The sequence below is a fragment of the Paramormyrops kingsleyae genome, chromosome 10 (genome assembly GCF_048594095.1).
Source record: "Paramormyrops kingsleyae isolate MSU_618 chromosome 10, PKINGS_0.4, whole genome shotgun sequence".
NCBI classification, from domain to species: domain Eukaryota; kingdom Metazoa; phylum Chordata; class Actinopteri; order Osteoglossiformes; family Mormyridae; genus Paramormyrops; species Paramormyrops kingsleyae.
In genome coordinates, this window is record NC_132806.1 from 21,705,439 (window position 1) to 21,720,194 (window position 14,756).

General features: G+C 39.5%; 1 protein-coding gene across 5 annotated transcripts in view; it reads right to left on the minus strand.

Moving 5' to 3' along the window:
• The window catches only part of LOC111859848 (protocadherin gamma-C5-like), a 219,694-nt gene extending 208,167 nt beyond the window's left edge, over positions 1 to 11,527 (minus strand). For 2 of the 5 annotated variants that reach the window (XM_023842933.2, XM_023842912.2), the window contains exon 1: positions 8,997 to 11,527. In XM_023842933.2, the coding sequence (XP_023698701.2) occupies positions 8,997 to 11,396 (2,400 nt within the window). In that variant the 5' untranslated portion in view covers positions 11,397 to 11,527. Of the gene's footprint in view, positions 1 to 1,028; positions 3,463 to 5,018; positions 7,567 to 8,996 lie in introns of those variants that run through there. The other 3 variants (XM_023842908.2, XM_023842929.2, XM_023842907.2) reach the window with 3 other exon arrangements.
• Positions 11,528 to 14,756: the final 3,229 nt, after the last annotated feature.

The following is a 14,756-nucleotide window of genomic DNA, read 5'->3' on the forward strand; positions in this document are numbered from 1 at the left end:
CATAAAACTTCATAAACATACAGCAGTAGCAAAACTCAAACTTCCAACCCTGGAGACGTGAGATAGCAGTGCTGCTATGCTTCAGTGTTTAAATGCAATACAAAATTATAGGTGCAGACATATCCAGTGGTTAACCAAAATAACAAATAACAATTATCAGCAGTATTTTTGAAAAACAGTCTGTGCACTTATATGGAATAAAGACACCAGCTGTGCTACTATGAACCCTTGCAGTGTTTTATCTTTAATTATCATTAACAGATGGTAAGGAGACTATACCAAGTGTAAAGGAGCCTAAGGGGGGACATGATCCAGGTATATAAGATTCTAACAGGTCTGGATGCTGTTCAGCCAAATGGCTACTTCAATATCAGTTTAATTACAAGAACTCGTAGCCATAAGTGGAAATTAGTAGGAGAACATTTTAAAATAGATTTGAGAAAGCACTTCTTTACACAGTGTGTAGTTAGAGTATGGAATAGTCTCCCTGTTAGTGTAGTGCAAGGTAAAAACCTGGGTTCCTTTAAATCAAAGCTAGATAAGATTTTAACAACTTTGAACTATTAGTTGAGTTCTCCCCAAACGAGCTTGATGGGCGGAATGGCCTGCTCTCGTTTGTAAATTTCTTATGTTCTTAAGTAGATAATTCCAAATATAAACCCAAATGCTGCAAATAAACTACAGAAGGTTACTTACTCCTATCTAGAGTTAATACAGTCTGTTGAATTTAGAGAGTATCTTTACTAAGGAAATATGCAATATGTTAAAAACTGGCAGAAACAATTTTAATCTGAAAAAATATAGGAATAAACTGAAATATGTAATCATAACAGCAAAGCAATTTTAAAAACGGTTTACGTGAGGGGACACAAGTAACTCAGTAACTCAGTTACTACTCAAGGACAAATCATGAACAAATATAGTAGATGCATGAAATACATGAACCATTATAACTGATTAATGATAAACGAACATGGGATCAGTACGTTGCTAACACTTATTTGGCATAAAAGAGGCACATAACCTACCTCTCCGAAATCACGTGTTCCATTGGGAGAAGGAATGTTATCTTCATCGTTTTCTATTTCACATTTCAGCTTTTGGTCCGCAGATAGCATATTTTCATTATAAGACCTGACAAATTTGAAGTCGCTGGTTCGCGAGCCCGCTGTTAAGTACGTGTCATAATTGTAAGAACTGCGCAGAGTTCCTGCTCCATCCACTTCTGCATAATTCGGTGGCAAATATGCACTGGGAATGGCAACTGCGCCGTCAAACATCAGTCTAGGCTTCCTCATGTAGCAAAACTTTAAGGCCATTGTGAGAATAATAAAAGAGACGAAAAAAGTAGAAACGGATACAAGTGCAATGATCAAATACGAAGTTAATTTGGAATTGCTGTCCTCGTAAGAAACATCCTTTAGCTCTGGAATGTCAGCTAGGTTGTCAGAAATAAGTAAATGTACAGTACATGTAGTTGAAAGTGAGGGCTGTCCATTGTCTTTTACTAAAACAACGAGGTTCTGTTTCACACTATCCGATTCAGCAACGTCCCGCTGCGCCCTGATCTCTCCGCTATGGTGACCAACAGTAAAAAGTCCAGGATCAGTTGCCTTCACAATTTGGTAGGAGAGCCACGCATTCTGTCCAGAGTCAGCATCCAGAGCGATCACCTTGGAAACTACAGAGCCTGAATGAGTACTTTTGGGGACAATTTCAGTTATGGAGGAGCTCCCTGATGGAGCCGGGTATAGTATCTGTGGAGAGTTATCATTCTGATCTGATATAAAGACGGTCACTGTCACGTTGCTACTTAATGGGGGGGAACCGTTATCTCTGACTACGACGTAAGCTTTGAAGTTTCTAACCTTCTCATAATCAAATGATTTAAGAGCATGGATCACTCCTGTCTCGCCATTAATGGATAAAAGTGAGGACACTGAGATACCCCTAACCTCACCGGGCAACAGAGAATAGAAAACTGTGCCATTCTGTTTCCAATCTGGGTCTCTGGCCTTAACAGAACAAATAGATGAGTCTGGTTTGTTATTTTCACTCACATAGGCAGTATAAGTTTGCTCCTCAAATAGAGGAGGATTGTCATTGACATCTGCTACAGATAATTTAATCGTTTTAGAAGAAGACAAAGGGGGAGTCCCTTCGTCCGCTGCAGTAACTGTGATATTGTAATCTGAAACTAGCTCACGATCTAACTGTTCTGTGGTTATAATCGAATAATAATTTTTAATAGACGGCACTAATTTGAAAGGAACAGTTTGCCGAATTGAACATTGGACCCGACCATTACCCTGCGAATCTTCATCCTGGATATTAATTATGCCTACCTCTGTGCCAGGTAAGACATTCTCGGGAATGGGGTTATTTAGTGATTGAACAAATATTTCAGGAGCATTGTCATTAATGTCGATGATTTCTATCATAACAGTCGAATAAGAGGCTGAACCAGCGCCGTCTCTTGCTTTGATACGTATTTCGTAAGTAGATTCTTCTTCGAAATCAATTGCTCCTTGAACTTTAATTTCCCCAGTATCATACGCCAGGGAAAACAGTTTAACATTTTCGTCCGTAACGCTGCCAAATTCATATGTCACTTCACCATTTGCCCCTTCGTCTGCATCGGTTGCGCTAACGGTAATCACCAAGGTACCGACGGGTGAATTTTCAGGCAGACTGACTTTATATATCGGCTGGCTAAACACAGGGATATTATCGTTAGCATCCAGTACAGTTACTTGTATGGCTATAGTACCAGATCTCTGTGGAGTACCACCGTCAATGGCGGTAAGTACCAACGTTAACTCCTGCTGTTCTTCACGATCCAACTCTTTCTCTAACACCAACTCACTATATTTAACTCCAGCTGCGCTAGTACTTACGGCCAAAACAAAATGGTCATTATGTTGGAGGATATACCTTTGAACTGCGTTCTGTCCTATGTCCGCATCGTGGGCCTCATCTAGGAGAAAGCGAGCGCCTTTGTATGCAGATTCTCTTATTTCTAAATTTACGATTTCCTTCTTAAATTGTGGCGAGTTGTCGTTAATGTCCCTAAGTTCAAGAGAGATTGCATGCAATTCCAATGGATTCTCCAGAACAAGCTCACATTTTAAAGCGCACGAAGTCTTCTTTCCGCAGAGGGCTTCCCTATCAATCCGTTCACCCACAATCAGATCGCCAGTATTTCGATTAATGTCACAGAAATGGCGTCGACTGCCTACAGAATTCACACGGGCCTTGCGTGCTAGCAGTATATTAACATCAGTTCCAAGATCTTTGGGTATATTTCCAATGACAGCTCCGATTTTCATCTCTTCCGGAATTGAGTAGCTGATATCTCCATTTGCAGTAGGAAGAACAAACAGAAGAACAAAGCCAGTCAGTTGTCCTAATGTGACAAACGAGCTGTACCCAATCTTCATTCTCAGCCAGATGGTTCGAATCTTTTCTAACGAAACACGCCCTTGTATCACCGAGATTTGCCAGTGAGTCCCGGTGAAAAATCAGCTTGTCGCGTATAACGACTTGATATAGATACTATTCTCCCCGTGCAGCAAATATTCCATTGAATACGTGTATCATTTCTGTGGGAGGGGAGACAGGATTTATTGTACCCTGTAGTGAATAGCGACACCATGAGCATTTTTCACAAAATGCACTATTACTACCGAAGATAAATATTGACGTAAACATCAGTACACAACTACAGTATGTGATGATGGCCTGTTACTAAATTCGAAAAATGTCGGGCACTTATATTAAAGCTACAACGCCAGATATATGACGGTGCTTACTGGTATTTTTTAAGAAGCGTCTAAAACTGGAGAAATTCCCTTTATGTATGAACATACTTGGACAGATCAACCTGATTCTTATTCTGATTGTATATAAAATTACAACGTGAATACTGCCGTAGAGCGTTGAAGTTAACTCATGGATAATGTTCTGTTACATTTATTTACCGAGCATGTAAAATAACCTAATCAGACACCAGCTCAAAATGAATAAATCTACAAACAATGAAGATTTATATGCAATACTGAAGGAATTATGTAAATGGAGATAAAAAGCACAACTAACTCCATACATCCACTAGAGAGTACCGTTTAATCACCCAATCACCAATCACCAATACAATCTAATACAATCTAATATAATTAACTATAAGTCAAAAGGGAATTAAGCAACATATGCATGGTTAAAGCCCCAAAAACTCTGTTATTTTCATTCACTGCATCTCTGGCATTAACACACAACTTTTGTGAAGTTAATTCAAATGAAAGGCACTTATCATCCTTAAAAATACATTGGTTTTATGGTGTGGATTTCTGAAGACTTTAGGGATATATATTTTGAAAGATTGACACAGGTTTTTTTTTTTTTTAGTATATTTAGTTGCATCATTACATGTTGCTGAGATTTGTGTCCCAAAACCTATAATGAACGTGGATATATTTTATGGATTTGCAATAATGCCAAAAATAGCCTGATTGGGCATTTTAAATATAAATTGGAATTCTTTACTATAATTTTCAAAATACTTCTAAACACTCATTTTATGCTCAAAATTTATAAATAAGAACATTGCTTAGAAACAACGACAATAGAAAAAAAGAAACTTTTGGTTTGGTAAACAGTGTTAATGCATAAATGAGAGTCCATAATAATTAACAAAATGAGTAAATGTTACAAGAAACATATAATAATGTCAATATTTTGATAATAAAAATGTATAGTGTATAATTCATAAGAAAAACTCCATCAGATAAAGAAAATATTGAAAGTATAATAGAAAAGATACATTGACACAAAATATCTTGGAATAATTGAGTACATTTGGTTGATTGCATATTTCCTTGTTCTTATTAATAATTTGTATTACATTATTATTTATCATTATATTATTCATGATATTGTTGCATCTTATTACATCAGTTTCCAAAGAAAAAGATGGATTTCAATAAAGGAAGAACAGAATATGTTTTTAAAGCACAGCTTACCTCAGAATGATTATCCATTTCACTGTCAGATCTTGCTTCACATTTATCACCATAAACTTTCTTCAGGGTCTGGTCAGGAGGCTGTATGTTTCCATCGTAAGAACTGATAAATTTAAAGTCGCTGGTGCGCGAGCCTGTCGTTAAGTACGTATCGTAATTGTAGGAACTGCGCAGAGTTCCTGCTCCATCCACTTCTGCATAGTTGGGAGGCAAATATGCGCTGGGGATGGCGACTGCGCCGTCAAACAAGAGTCTAGGTTTCCTCCTTTGACATAACTTCAAGGCCAGGATGAGAATAATGAAAGTGATGAAGAAAGATGAAATAGAAACCAAAGCGATAACTAGGTATGATGTTAATTTGGAATTACTTTCCTCATATGACATGTCCTTTAGCTCTGGAATTTCAGCCAAGTTGTCAGAAATAAGTAAATATACAGTACATGTAGTTGAAAGAGAGGGCTGTCCATTATCTTTTACTAAAACAACAAGGTTCTGTTTCATACTGTCCGATTCAGCAATGTCCCGCTGTACCTGGATCTCCCCACTGTGGAGACCAATAGTAAAAAGTCCAGGATCAGCTGCCTTCACAATCTGATAGGAGAGCCAGGCATTCTGTCCAGAGTCAGCATCCACAGCGATCACCTTGGAAACCAGAGAACCCGCGATGGCAGCTTTAGGAACCAGTTCGGTCATGACAGAGTTTCCTGATGGATCAGGGTATAGTATCTGTGGAGAGTTGTCATTCTGATCTGTTATGAAGATGATCACAGTCACGTTGCTCCTGAGTGGAGGGGAACCGTTATCTCTGGCTAAAACATGGGCTTTGAAACTTCTGAACTGCTCATAATCAAATGATCTCACAGCATGGATCACACCAGTATCGCCATTAATAGACAAGAGTGAGGACAGAGGGACACCGTTTATCTCACTGGGTAACAAAGAGTAAAAAACTGTGCTGTTCTCTCTCCAGTCAGGGTCTGCTGCAGAAACTGAAGAAATGGAGGAGCTCAGTTTGTTATTTTCACTTATGTAGGTGATGTACATTTGTTTATCAAATAATGGAGGATTGTCATTAACATCTGCTACAGATAATTTAATTGATTTAGAGGAAGACAGTGGAGGATAGCCCTCGTCTGTGGCTATTAGTGTAACATTGTACTCTGGCTGTGTCTCACGGTCCAATTCTTTTATAATAACCAAAGAAAAATGACTTTTGACTGATTGAATTAATTTAAAGGGGATGTTTCCTTGAATAGAACATACAATCTTCCCATTAACTCCGGAATCTTTATCTTGGATCTGAAAAATACAGACTTCAGTGCCTATAGGAGAATTCTCAGGGATTGCTGGATTTAGAGTTTTGACTAATATTACTGGGCTATTGTCGTTGACATCACTGACATTAATAATAACTTTAGAAGATGTAGCCTGACCTGCTCCATCCTTGGCTTTTACACGCATTTCAAAAAAAGAATTTTCCTCGAAGTCTACTTGCCCCGTTACTCTAATTACCCCAGTTTTAGGATCAATAGCGAATATACTTTTAGCTTTAGATGAAATATGACTAAATTCATATGTAACTTCGCCATTTTGTCCCTCGTCCGCATCACTAGCACTTACTGTCACTACGACTGTATCCAAAGGTGAGTTTTCAGGCAGATTTACCTCATATACGGGTTGTGAAAACACTGGCACATTGTCATTGGCATCCAGTACACGAATGTGAATGGCGACCGTACCAGACCTCTGCGGAGATCCTCCGTCATACGCTGTCAGAGTTAGCGAGAGCTCGTCCTGCTTTTCCCGATCCAATTCATTGTCTAGCACCAATTCTCCGTATTTTCCGCCGTCTGCGCTTGTGTGGAGAGCTAGACTGAAATGTTCATTTGCAGAAAGATGGTAGCTCTGTACGGAATTGGTTCCCGTGTCTGGATCATGGGCCTCGTCTATGGAAAACCGAGATCCTTTTACTGCTGATTCTTGTATCTCAAGTTCAGCTACATTATTGGGAAACACCGGCGAATTATCGTTTATATCCTGAATTTCGAGTGTAACGCGATGCAATTCCAGCGGATTTTCAATAAAAAGATCCAGATCCATAGTGCACAAATGTTTCTGTCCACACAGTTCCTCTCGGTCAATCCTCTCTTTTACAATCAAGTTGCCCGTCTGCCTTTCAATGTCGCAGTATTGCTTACCTTCTTCAAATTCAAACCTGGGTCTCCGCGCGGACAAAATTTTAGTATCCATCCCCAAATCCTGCGCGATTCGTCCGACCACGGATCCGCTTTTCATTTCCTCGGGAATTGAATAGTGCAGATCGCCAACACAGAGGTGTACAGTAACAAAGATTGTAACCCACTTCCATAGCGGTCGATAAAAAACGGACGCGATTTTGTTTTTCATTGCCTTTTAAGGTAAATTCAATTTAAGGAAACGCAGTTAACTGATGCTGCGCTTTGGACAATGGTACACAACAAAACCACAGGCATTTCCAATACCAAATCCTTATGTATGTACCTCGACTTCGGTGACAGGAGCGATGGGTGGGACAAGTATTCAATTTTCCAGGTTGGTGAACAGCGACACACTGCGTTTCATTACAAAATTACGACACGATTGCCATTATTGGCAGTTGTACTCCATAATGTATCATGCAGGTACATATATACTGCAAAAACTGGAAACAGTCACTATTAACAAGGGATTATGGAATATTAATCTGCAATACACGTACTAGAGAGTGGGGCTATATGATAACGTAAACACATAAGGACCTACGTACAGCATATAAAGGCACAGGTAAAAATTGAGACCACTCTATATTTTTTAAACAAGTCTACATTTTTATATCCTGGTTTCATCTGTCTCTGCTGGCAGAAGGTCACACTAAGCAGCATGATGCTTCAAGGTTCAAAATTTGTAATACAGCAGTACACAAGAATAAGGCGAAGCAGGAGACACTGGGAACGACCAGCAAGGTAGAGGACAAAATCAACTTTCTAATGGCAGAGATGACCATTAACCTATCCGACAGCTTCTCATAAATCGGAGGATGACATTAAGTGACCTTCAAAAGGAATGGGAAACATTAAGTGAAGGTGTGAAGTGCACTGCTAGGACAGTTCGTATCAGGCTCCTAGAAGCAGGACTGAAGTCCCATAAAGCAAGGAAGAAGCCCTTCATCAATGAGAAGCAGGGAAGAGCCAGGCTGCAGTTTGCAAATATATATATATAAATATCACGGACACACACCCATAAATTGAGAAACGACTATAACAAAAAATGTGCTGTGGTCTCTTTATTCCGCGACTGTATTTAAGTAACTTGTTAAATTTCCCTTAAATATTTTTTATATATATCCTGTTATTGTCTAATGTAATTACAGCGCTATTGCTTTCTACCAATTTATCAGAGATGAAACAGGAGTAACGAAAATAATGAAATTGAAACTAGTATAAATGTGTGCTGATTACATTCTCTGCGATGTATGGTTGAAAAAAATCAGGATACGATCCTGTGTTCAGTTACTTCTCATCTTCTCGTGATTAATTCATAATGCATATACATCTGTTTCTAATAAGTACATAAATACACATCGTTTCCTAGTCTAATTCCATAGACATTTAAGAATGAAAAAATTACTGGATTTAATAAGTGAAACAGTTGGAGCATTTGAATTGAATTTCGCATATATTCAATGAAACGAAGGTGATGTGGCCTGTTTTGAATCCTGGTTTTATATTATATCCAATTATACCGTGATGACCTCTTATAAGGACAAATCTCTTCTACAGTACCACATTGAATCCACAGTGAAAAGAACCATAATTAAAAAAACGTCATATTTCAACCTTAGAAAATTACAAAAACATGAAAGGAATGATCTATAACTCAAATCCTGGGTAACAATAATGTATATATTGTTTTTGTAAAAGCAATAAACAAAGTATAAAAGTGCGAAAACTGTTTAATTACCTGGATCGAATCACCCATTTCGTTAGGGTCCGTGGATTCTCTTGATTCCGTTTTCTTACTCTGGTCTGCAGCCAACGTACTTTCATTGTAAGACGTCAGAAACTTGAAGTCACTAGTGCGCGAGCCCGTAGTTAAGTACGTGTCATAATTATAAGAACTACGCAGAGTTCCTGCTCCATCCACTTCTGCGTAGTTGGGAGGGAAATAGGCACTGGGAATAGCGACTGCACCATCAAACATCAGTGTGGGTTTCCTCCTGCGACAAAACTTCAAGGTCACAATGAGAATAATAAAAATCATGAAAAAAGTTGAAACAGAAACCAGTGTGACGATCAAATATGACGTTAATTTTGATTCGCTGCCCTCGTAAGACATGTCCTTTAGCTCGGGAAGTTCGACTAAGTTGTCGGAAATAAGTAAATACATGGTACACGTAGTAGAGAGAGAGGGTTGTCCATTATCTTTCGCCAAAATAACGAGATTCTGTTTCATGGTATCCGTTTCAGAAACGTCCCGCTTTATCCGAATCTCTCCACTATGAAGACCGATACTAAAAAGTTCGGCATCGGTCGATTTCACGATATGATAGGAGAGCCACGCATTCTGTCCAGAGTCAGCATCCACAGCAATGACCTTGGAAATCAGGGAGCCTGCGTGAGCCGCTTTAGGGACCATCTCAGTCATGAAGGAGCTTCCTGATGGATCAGGGTATAGTATCTGAGGAGAATTATCATTCTGGTCATTAATGAAGACGTTCACCGTCACGTTGCTGCTGAGCGGAGGGGAACCATTGTCTCTGGCAATAACATGGACTTTGAAACTTCTGAACTGCTCATAATCAAATGATCTCACAGCATGGATCACCCCTGTATCGCCGTTAATAGATAAAATCGTGGACACAGCAACACCATTAATCTCACTGGGTAGCAGGTTGTAGAAAACCGTGCCGTTCTCTCTCCAGTCTGGGTCTTTCGCGGTAACAGAACAAATGGAGTTTCCTGGTTTGTTATTTTCGCTCACATAGGCGTTGTACGTCTGCGCATCAAACACTGGTGGGTTATCATTCACATCTGCGACAGATAGTTTAATTGTTTTACTGGAGGTGAGCGGAGGGGAGCCTTCATCCGTGGCGGTCAATGTAATGTTGTACTCCGAGTCTGTCTCACGGTCCAGTTCACTAGTAGTGATCAAAGAAAAATAGTTTTTAACAGATGGTTTTAGTTTAAAGGTCTTTTCTTGGTGGACAGTACACGTGACTTTTCCGTTGGCCTCTGAATCTTTGTCTTGTATGTATATAACAGCAACCTCAGTTCCAACGGGGGAATTCTCGGGAAGCGGCGTTTTTATAGATTTTACAAATATAACTGGGGCGTTATCATTCAAGTCAGTTATCTCAATGAAAACTTTGCAATGCGCTGTTTGGCCTGCCCCGTCTCTAGCGTTAACACGCATCTCAAAAGAAGACGTTTCCTCAAAATCAATTGGTCCAATCAGTTTTATTTCCCCAGTTTTCGGATCAATAGCGAATATGCTTTTAGCTTTAGATGAAATATGACTAAATTCATACGCAACTTCGCCATTTTGTCCCTCGTCCGCATCACTAGCACTTATTGTCACTACAACAGTAGCCAAAGGTGAGTTTTCAGGCAGATTTACCTTATACACAGGCTGTGAAAACACTGGCACATTGTCATTGGCATCCAGTACACGAATGTGAATGACCACCGTACCAGACCTCTGCGGAGATCCTCCGTCATACGCTGTCAGAGTTAGCGAGAGCTCGTCCTGCTTTTCCCGATCCAATTCATTGTCGAGCACCAATTCTCCATATTTTCCACCGTCTGCGTTTGTGTGGAGAGCTAGACTGAAATGTTCATTTGCAGAAAGATAGTAGCCCTGTACGGAATTGGTTCCCGTGTCTGGATCATGGGCCTCGTCTATGGAAAACCGAGCTCCTTTTACTGCTGATTCTCGTATCTCCAATTTAATAATGTCTTTTGGAAATGTCGGTGAGTTGTCGTTTACATCTTGAATGTCAAGTGTTACGCGATGTAATTCCAGCGGGTTTTCTAGAACGAAATCCAAATCCAAGACGCAGGACGACTCCTGTCCACAAAGCTCCTCACGGTCTATTCTCGCAGTCAGAAACAAGTCACCTGTCTGCAGATTAATATCGCAGTATTGTTTATTACCTTCAAAATCAAGCCTGGCTGTACGACCCGACAGTTTTTTAGCATCCAGTCCCAGATCCAGCGCGATTCTTCCGACTACAGACCCTCGATTCATTTCTTCTGGAAAAGAATAACGCAGATCCGCAAAGCAGAGGTGGACGGTAACAATAGCTACAGCGATGCATTTCCACATCACATTGAGCAAAACAAAATTAATTCTGTTTTCCATTAGTTATTAGAATTAGCTGAAAAATATCGGCAGTAATTGTGATATAAATGAGAAAAATAAAACATACAGGGCTTTAACAAACAAATCCAACGACCGGCAGCTACACCACTTTACTGGATGACACAGAAGTAGTGGGAGGGACAAGTCGGCTGTTCTCCATGAAGGTCGACAGCGACACGCAGCGTTTCAGTATGAAATGCGGGATGAAACTGAGAATTATGTCCAATCAAATGTACTTCTAAATAGGGATTTGAAAACTATCTCGTAATACACTGTAATTTATTTTCCGGATCAATGACACAATTTGCTACAGCTTTTATTAGACGGATGTTGTGAGTTCGAATCCCGTTCCCGGTATAAGATAATCATATCAGCCCTGGGGCTTTTTACTCCTGCAGCTCTATACCCTCCGAGGCCACGCTTACAGGTATGTATACCTTTGCACTAAGGCGTCCATTAAATATTTTAACTTGTATTTAGTAGAAATCCATGCAACTCTTAATTTGATAGGGATCTTTAAAATTTCGTAATTGACAAAAATAAAAAATAAATTAGATCCCCCATTGTCTTCATGCAATGAATATAGTAATAAAACATTATCAGAAACTGAAGCAGGTAACCGCCTTGAAGAGACTGTGCAACATACATTTCTTCCATATTCCCAACCCTCTGGGCAGGATATATTCGTTTTCTACCCACGTAACCCCGATTTCAGCCAGCTTCAGCAGTACACGCCTCACTCGGGTGAATGCCCAATGAATATGAATATAGATATGCCATTGCGGGAACATTTTCAAATGCTTAAAACATGATACTGATTTGAACTGGAATGAAATTAGCTAGAGGCTGATAGCATTGCTGGTTATCTAAAGACAAGAGAATGGCACCGATCCTGTTGGAAAGTTTGCCACATATTACGTAAAATTTAATTAAAAAACGGGTTATGACTGAAGAGTGTGTCTGTGTAATTAGGAAGATATCACTAAAAGGTAAAATGCCACTGATGACAAATAGTCCTTTTTTATAATTAAGTTGGTGCCGCTTCTGTGATACAATATAAAGCATGAAGCGGTTCTCTTATTCAGGCCTATTATAAAGAAATGTTCAGCACCACGGACAGCGACACCTGCGAGAAATACACAAGCGTATTTGTAAATGACTCCTTCTGATCTATATTCTGTCTATGAACTCATGGGAAGTTTTAACATTTCTCTTGATATATCTGAAGATTCAACTACAATACAGCCATTAGGCTATATATTGCATTTAATTAAGAGTTACGTTATACGAACACGCTGTATTAAAGACGTGGGCTTAATCGTGGTGATTAACGGATGAAAAATGTGTTACTTATGCAAATCGTCTACTACGGATAGAATAGGTGTAAGTCGACTTCCCTTCTTTCATGTTCATTTTGAAATTTCTCGCAAATGACATGGTACTTTGTCCTATGAAATTCATAAAACGCGTAATAGCAATTTAGGTTAGTGTGGTTTTACAGAAAGCCCTTCATACATTTATATTACATAGGATTCAAATTCACAGATGTTGACGTAAATATGTAAGCGTGAACGATCGCGATCAAAAACGGCAGTCTCCTATTTGACTTGCAGGGAGGCGCTGATTGTCTGGTGCTTAGATAACTGGGGGAGGGCAGACACACGCACCCCCCTCCTAACAGGTCCTAGCATTAGAGTTATTTCGAGCTGTGCAGCGACACTCCGAGCTTCTGGTGTGAAATGCACACAGAGAACACGCTGATTCTGTATCACGGACGTGCTCAGTCCATACTACGTCAGTGAAACGCTCTCTGATATGCACAGTCTCGCTGAATAAATATCAGATATTAGATAGTTTAAATGTATATGCTCTCTTACAAATGCATACGTGTAAGATTATATATATATCATACACACGCACACATTTATGTGTGTACGTGTATCTATAAATGATAACTATATATACTTTATTATTTATAATTTTATAATGTATTATAGACATTATAGTTATATAATTATAATTTAATAATACATTTTAATAATTTAATAACATAAAAATAAAACTCCAATAAAAATTGCTGTTCTTTTTATGGTATTTTGACATCCATCCATCTTTGGAAACTGCTTGTCCCATAGTCAGGGTCACCAGTGTTCAGAGCCTATGGCCACAAGGCAGGGAACAACGCAGGATGGGGCACCAACCCATCACAGGGCGCCGACCCATCACAGGGCACCGACCCATCACAGGGCACCAACCCATCACAGGGCACACTCACACACTATGCACTCACATATACACACCTATGGGTAATTTGGTATCTTCTATCCACCTCAGTGTGTTTTTTGCTGTGGGGGAAACCAGAGTACCTGAGGAAAACCCACAACGACATGAAGAGAGCATGCAAACTCCACACACATTGAGCCGTGGCGAAGACTCCACTGCAGCACTGCGCCACTGCAGCACTGCGCCACTGTACCACCCACATTGTGACATGGCATTTCAAAATTCTACATAAATGAGAAACTGGACCCAGTTGATATGCATAGATGGTACCAGAACAAAATAAACATAATCCAGTACACAGTAATGGTTACTGCTTGAAATAAACGAAACTGTGACATCTGGAATTGCAAACACCTTTATGTGGCTCCAATTTTCTCCCATTAAGGCAATAAATGGGAAAACAAATGCAAAACATGAGAAAGGGAGCCTTTAGGTTATAAAGAGAGTGACAATTACTGGAAACTTTAAGAATGACAAAATAGCCACCTGAAAGTCATCTTTCTTCAATACCAAAACCACGTCATTCCTAATTATGGAATATTATTTAGCATTTCATAACGCATAGAGAATGTAATCATTACGACTCTATTAAGAAGCTGATGTAAACTGTGTAGAGAGTGACTTTGTAACCTTCAGAAAATGCTGACCAATTACTGCTGTGCACAATGTGATAAAAAACAAGTATGAATGAGCATCTTGTGTTGGCTTAGAAGTTTCTGTATCTGTTAGCCATTTTGTTAGCCTCTAGTGTATGAATATGTACTTTATTAGTGCTGCAGCTTATCACTATGTTGAAGGACATATACCTTATTAACCCTCAAGCCAGACAATCTGCAACAAGCAGAAGCTGCCAAGGTTTGCTACTGAAGGAAGGGATTCGCCTGAGTTCACCAATCACGGCTGGGCATTTAAAAAACTGAGTAGAGATGGTCACGTCACCCTTATGTTCAGCCGAGGCACCAAACAGTAAAAAAGATGATTGACAAACTTATCATATAGAGGTGTGGATTAAGGCAGAAAACAACGATGGTGAATGGCTGAGGGAATGATGATGCTTAAGTGGTGAGATATTGTTAC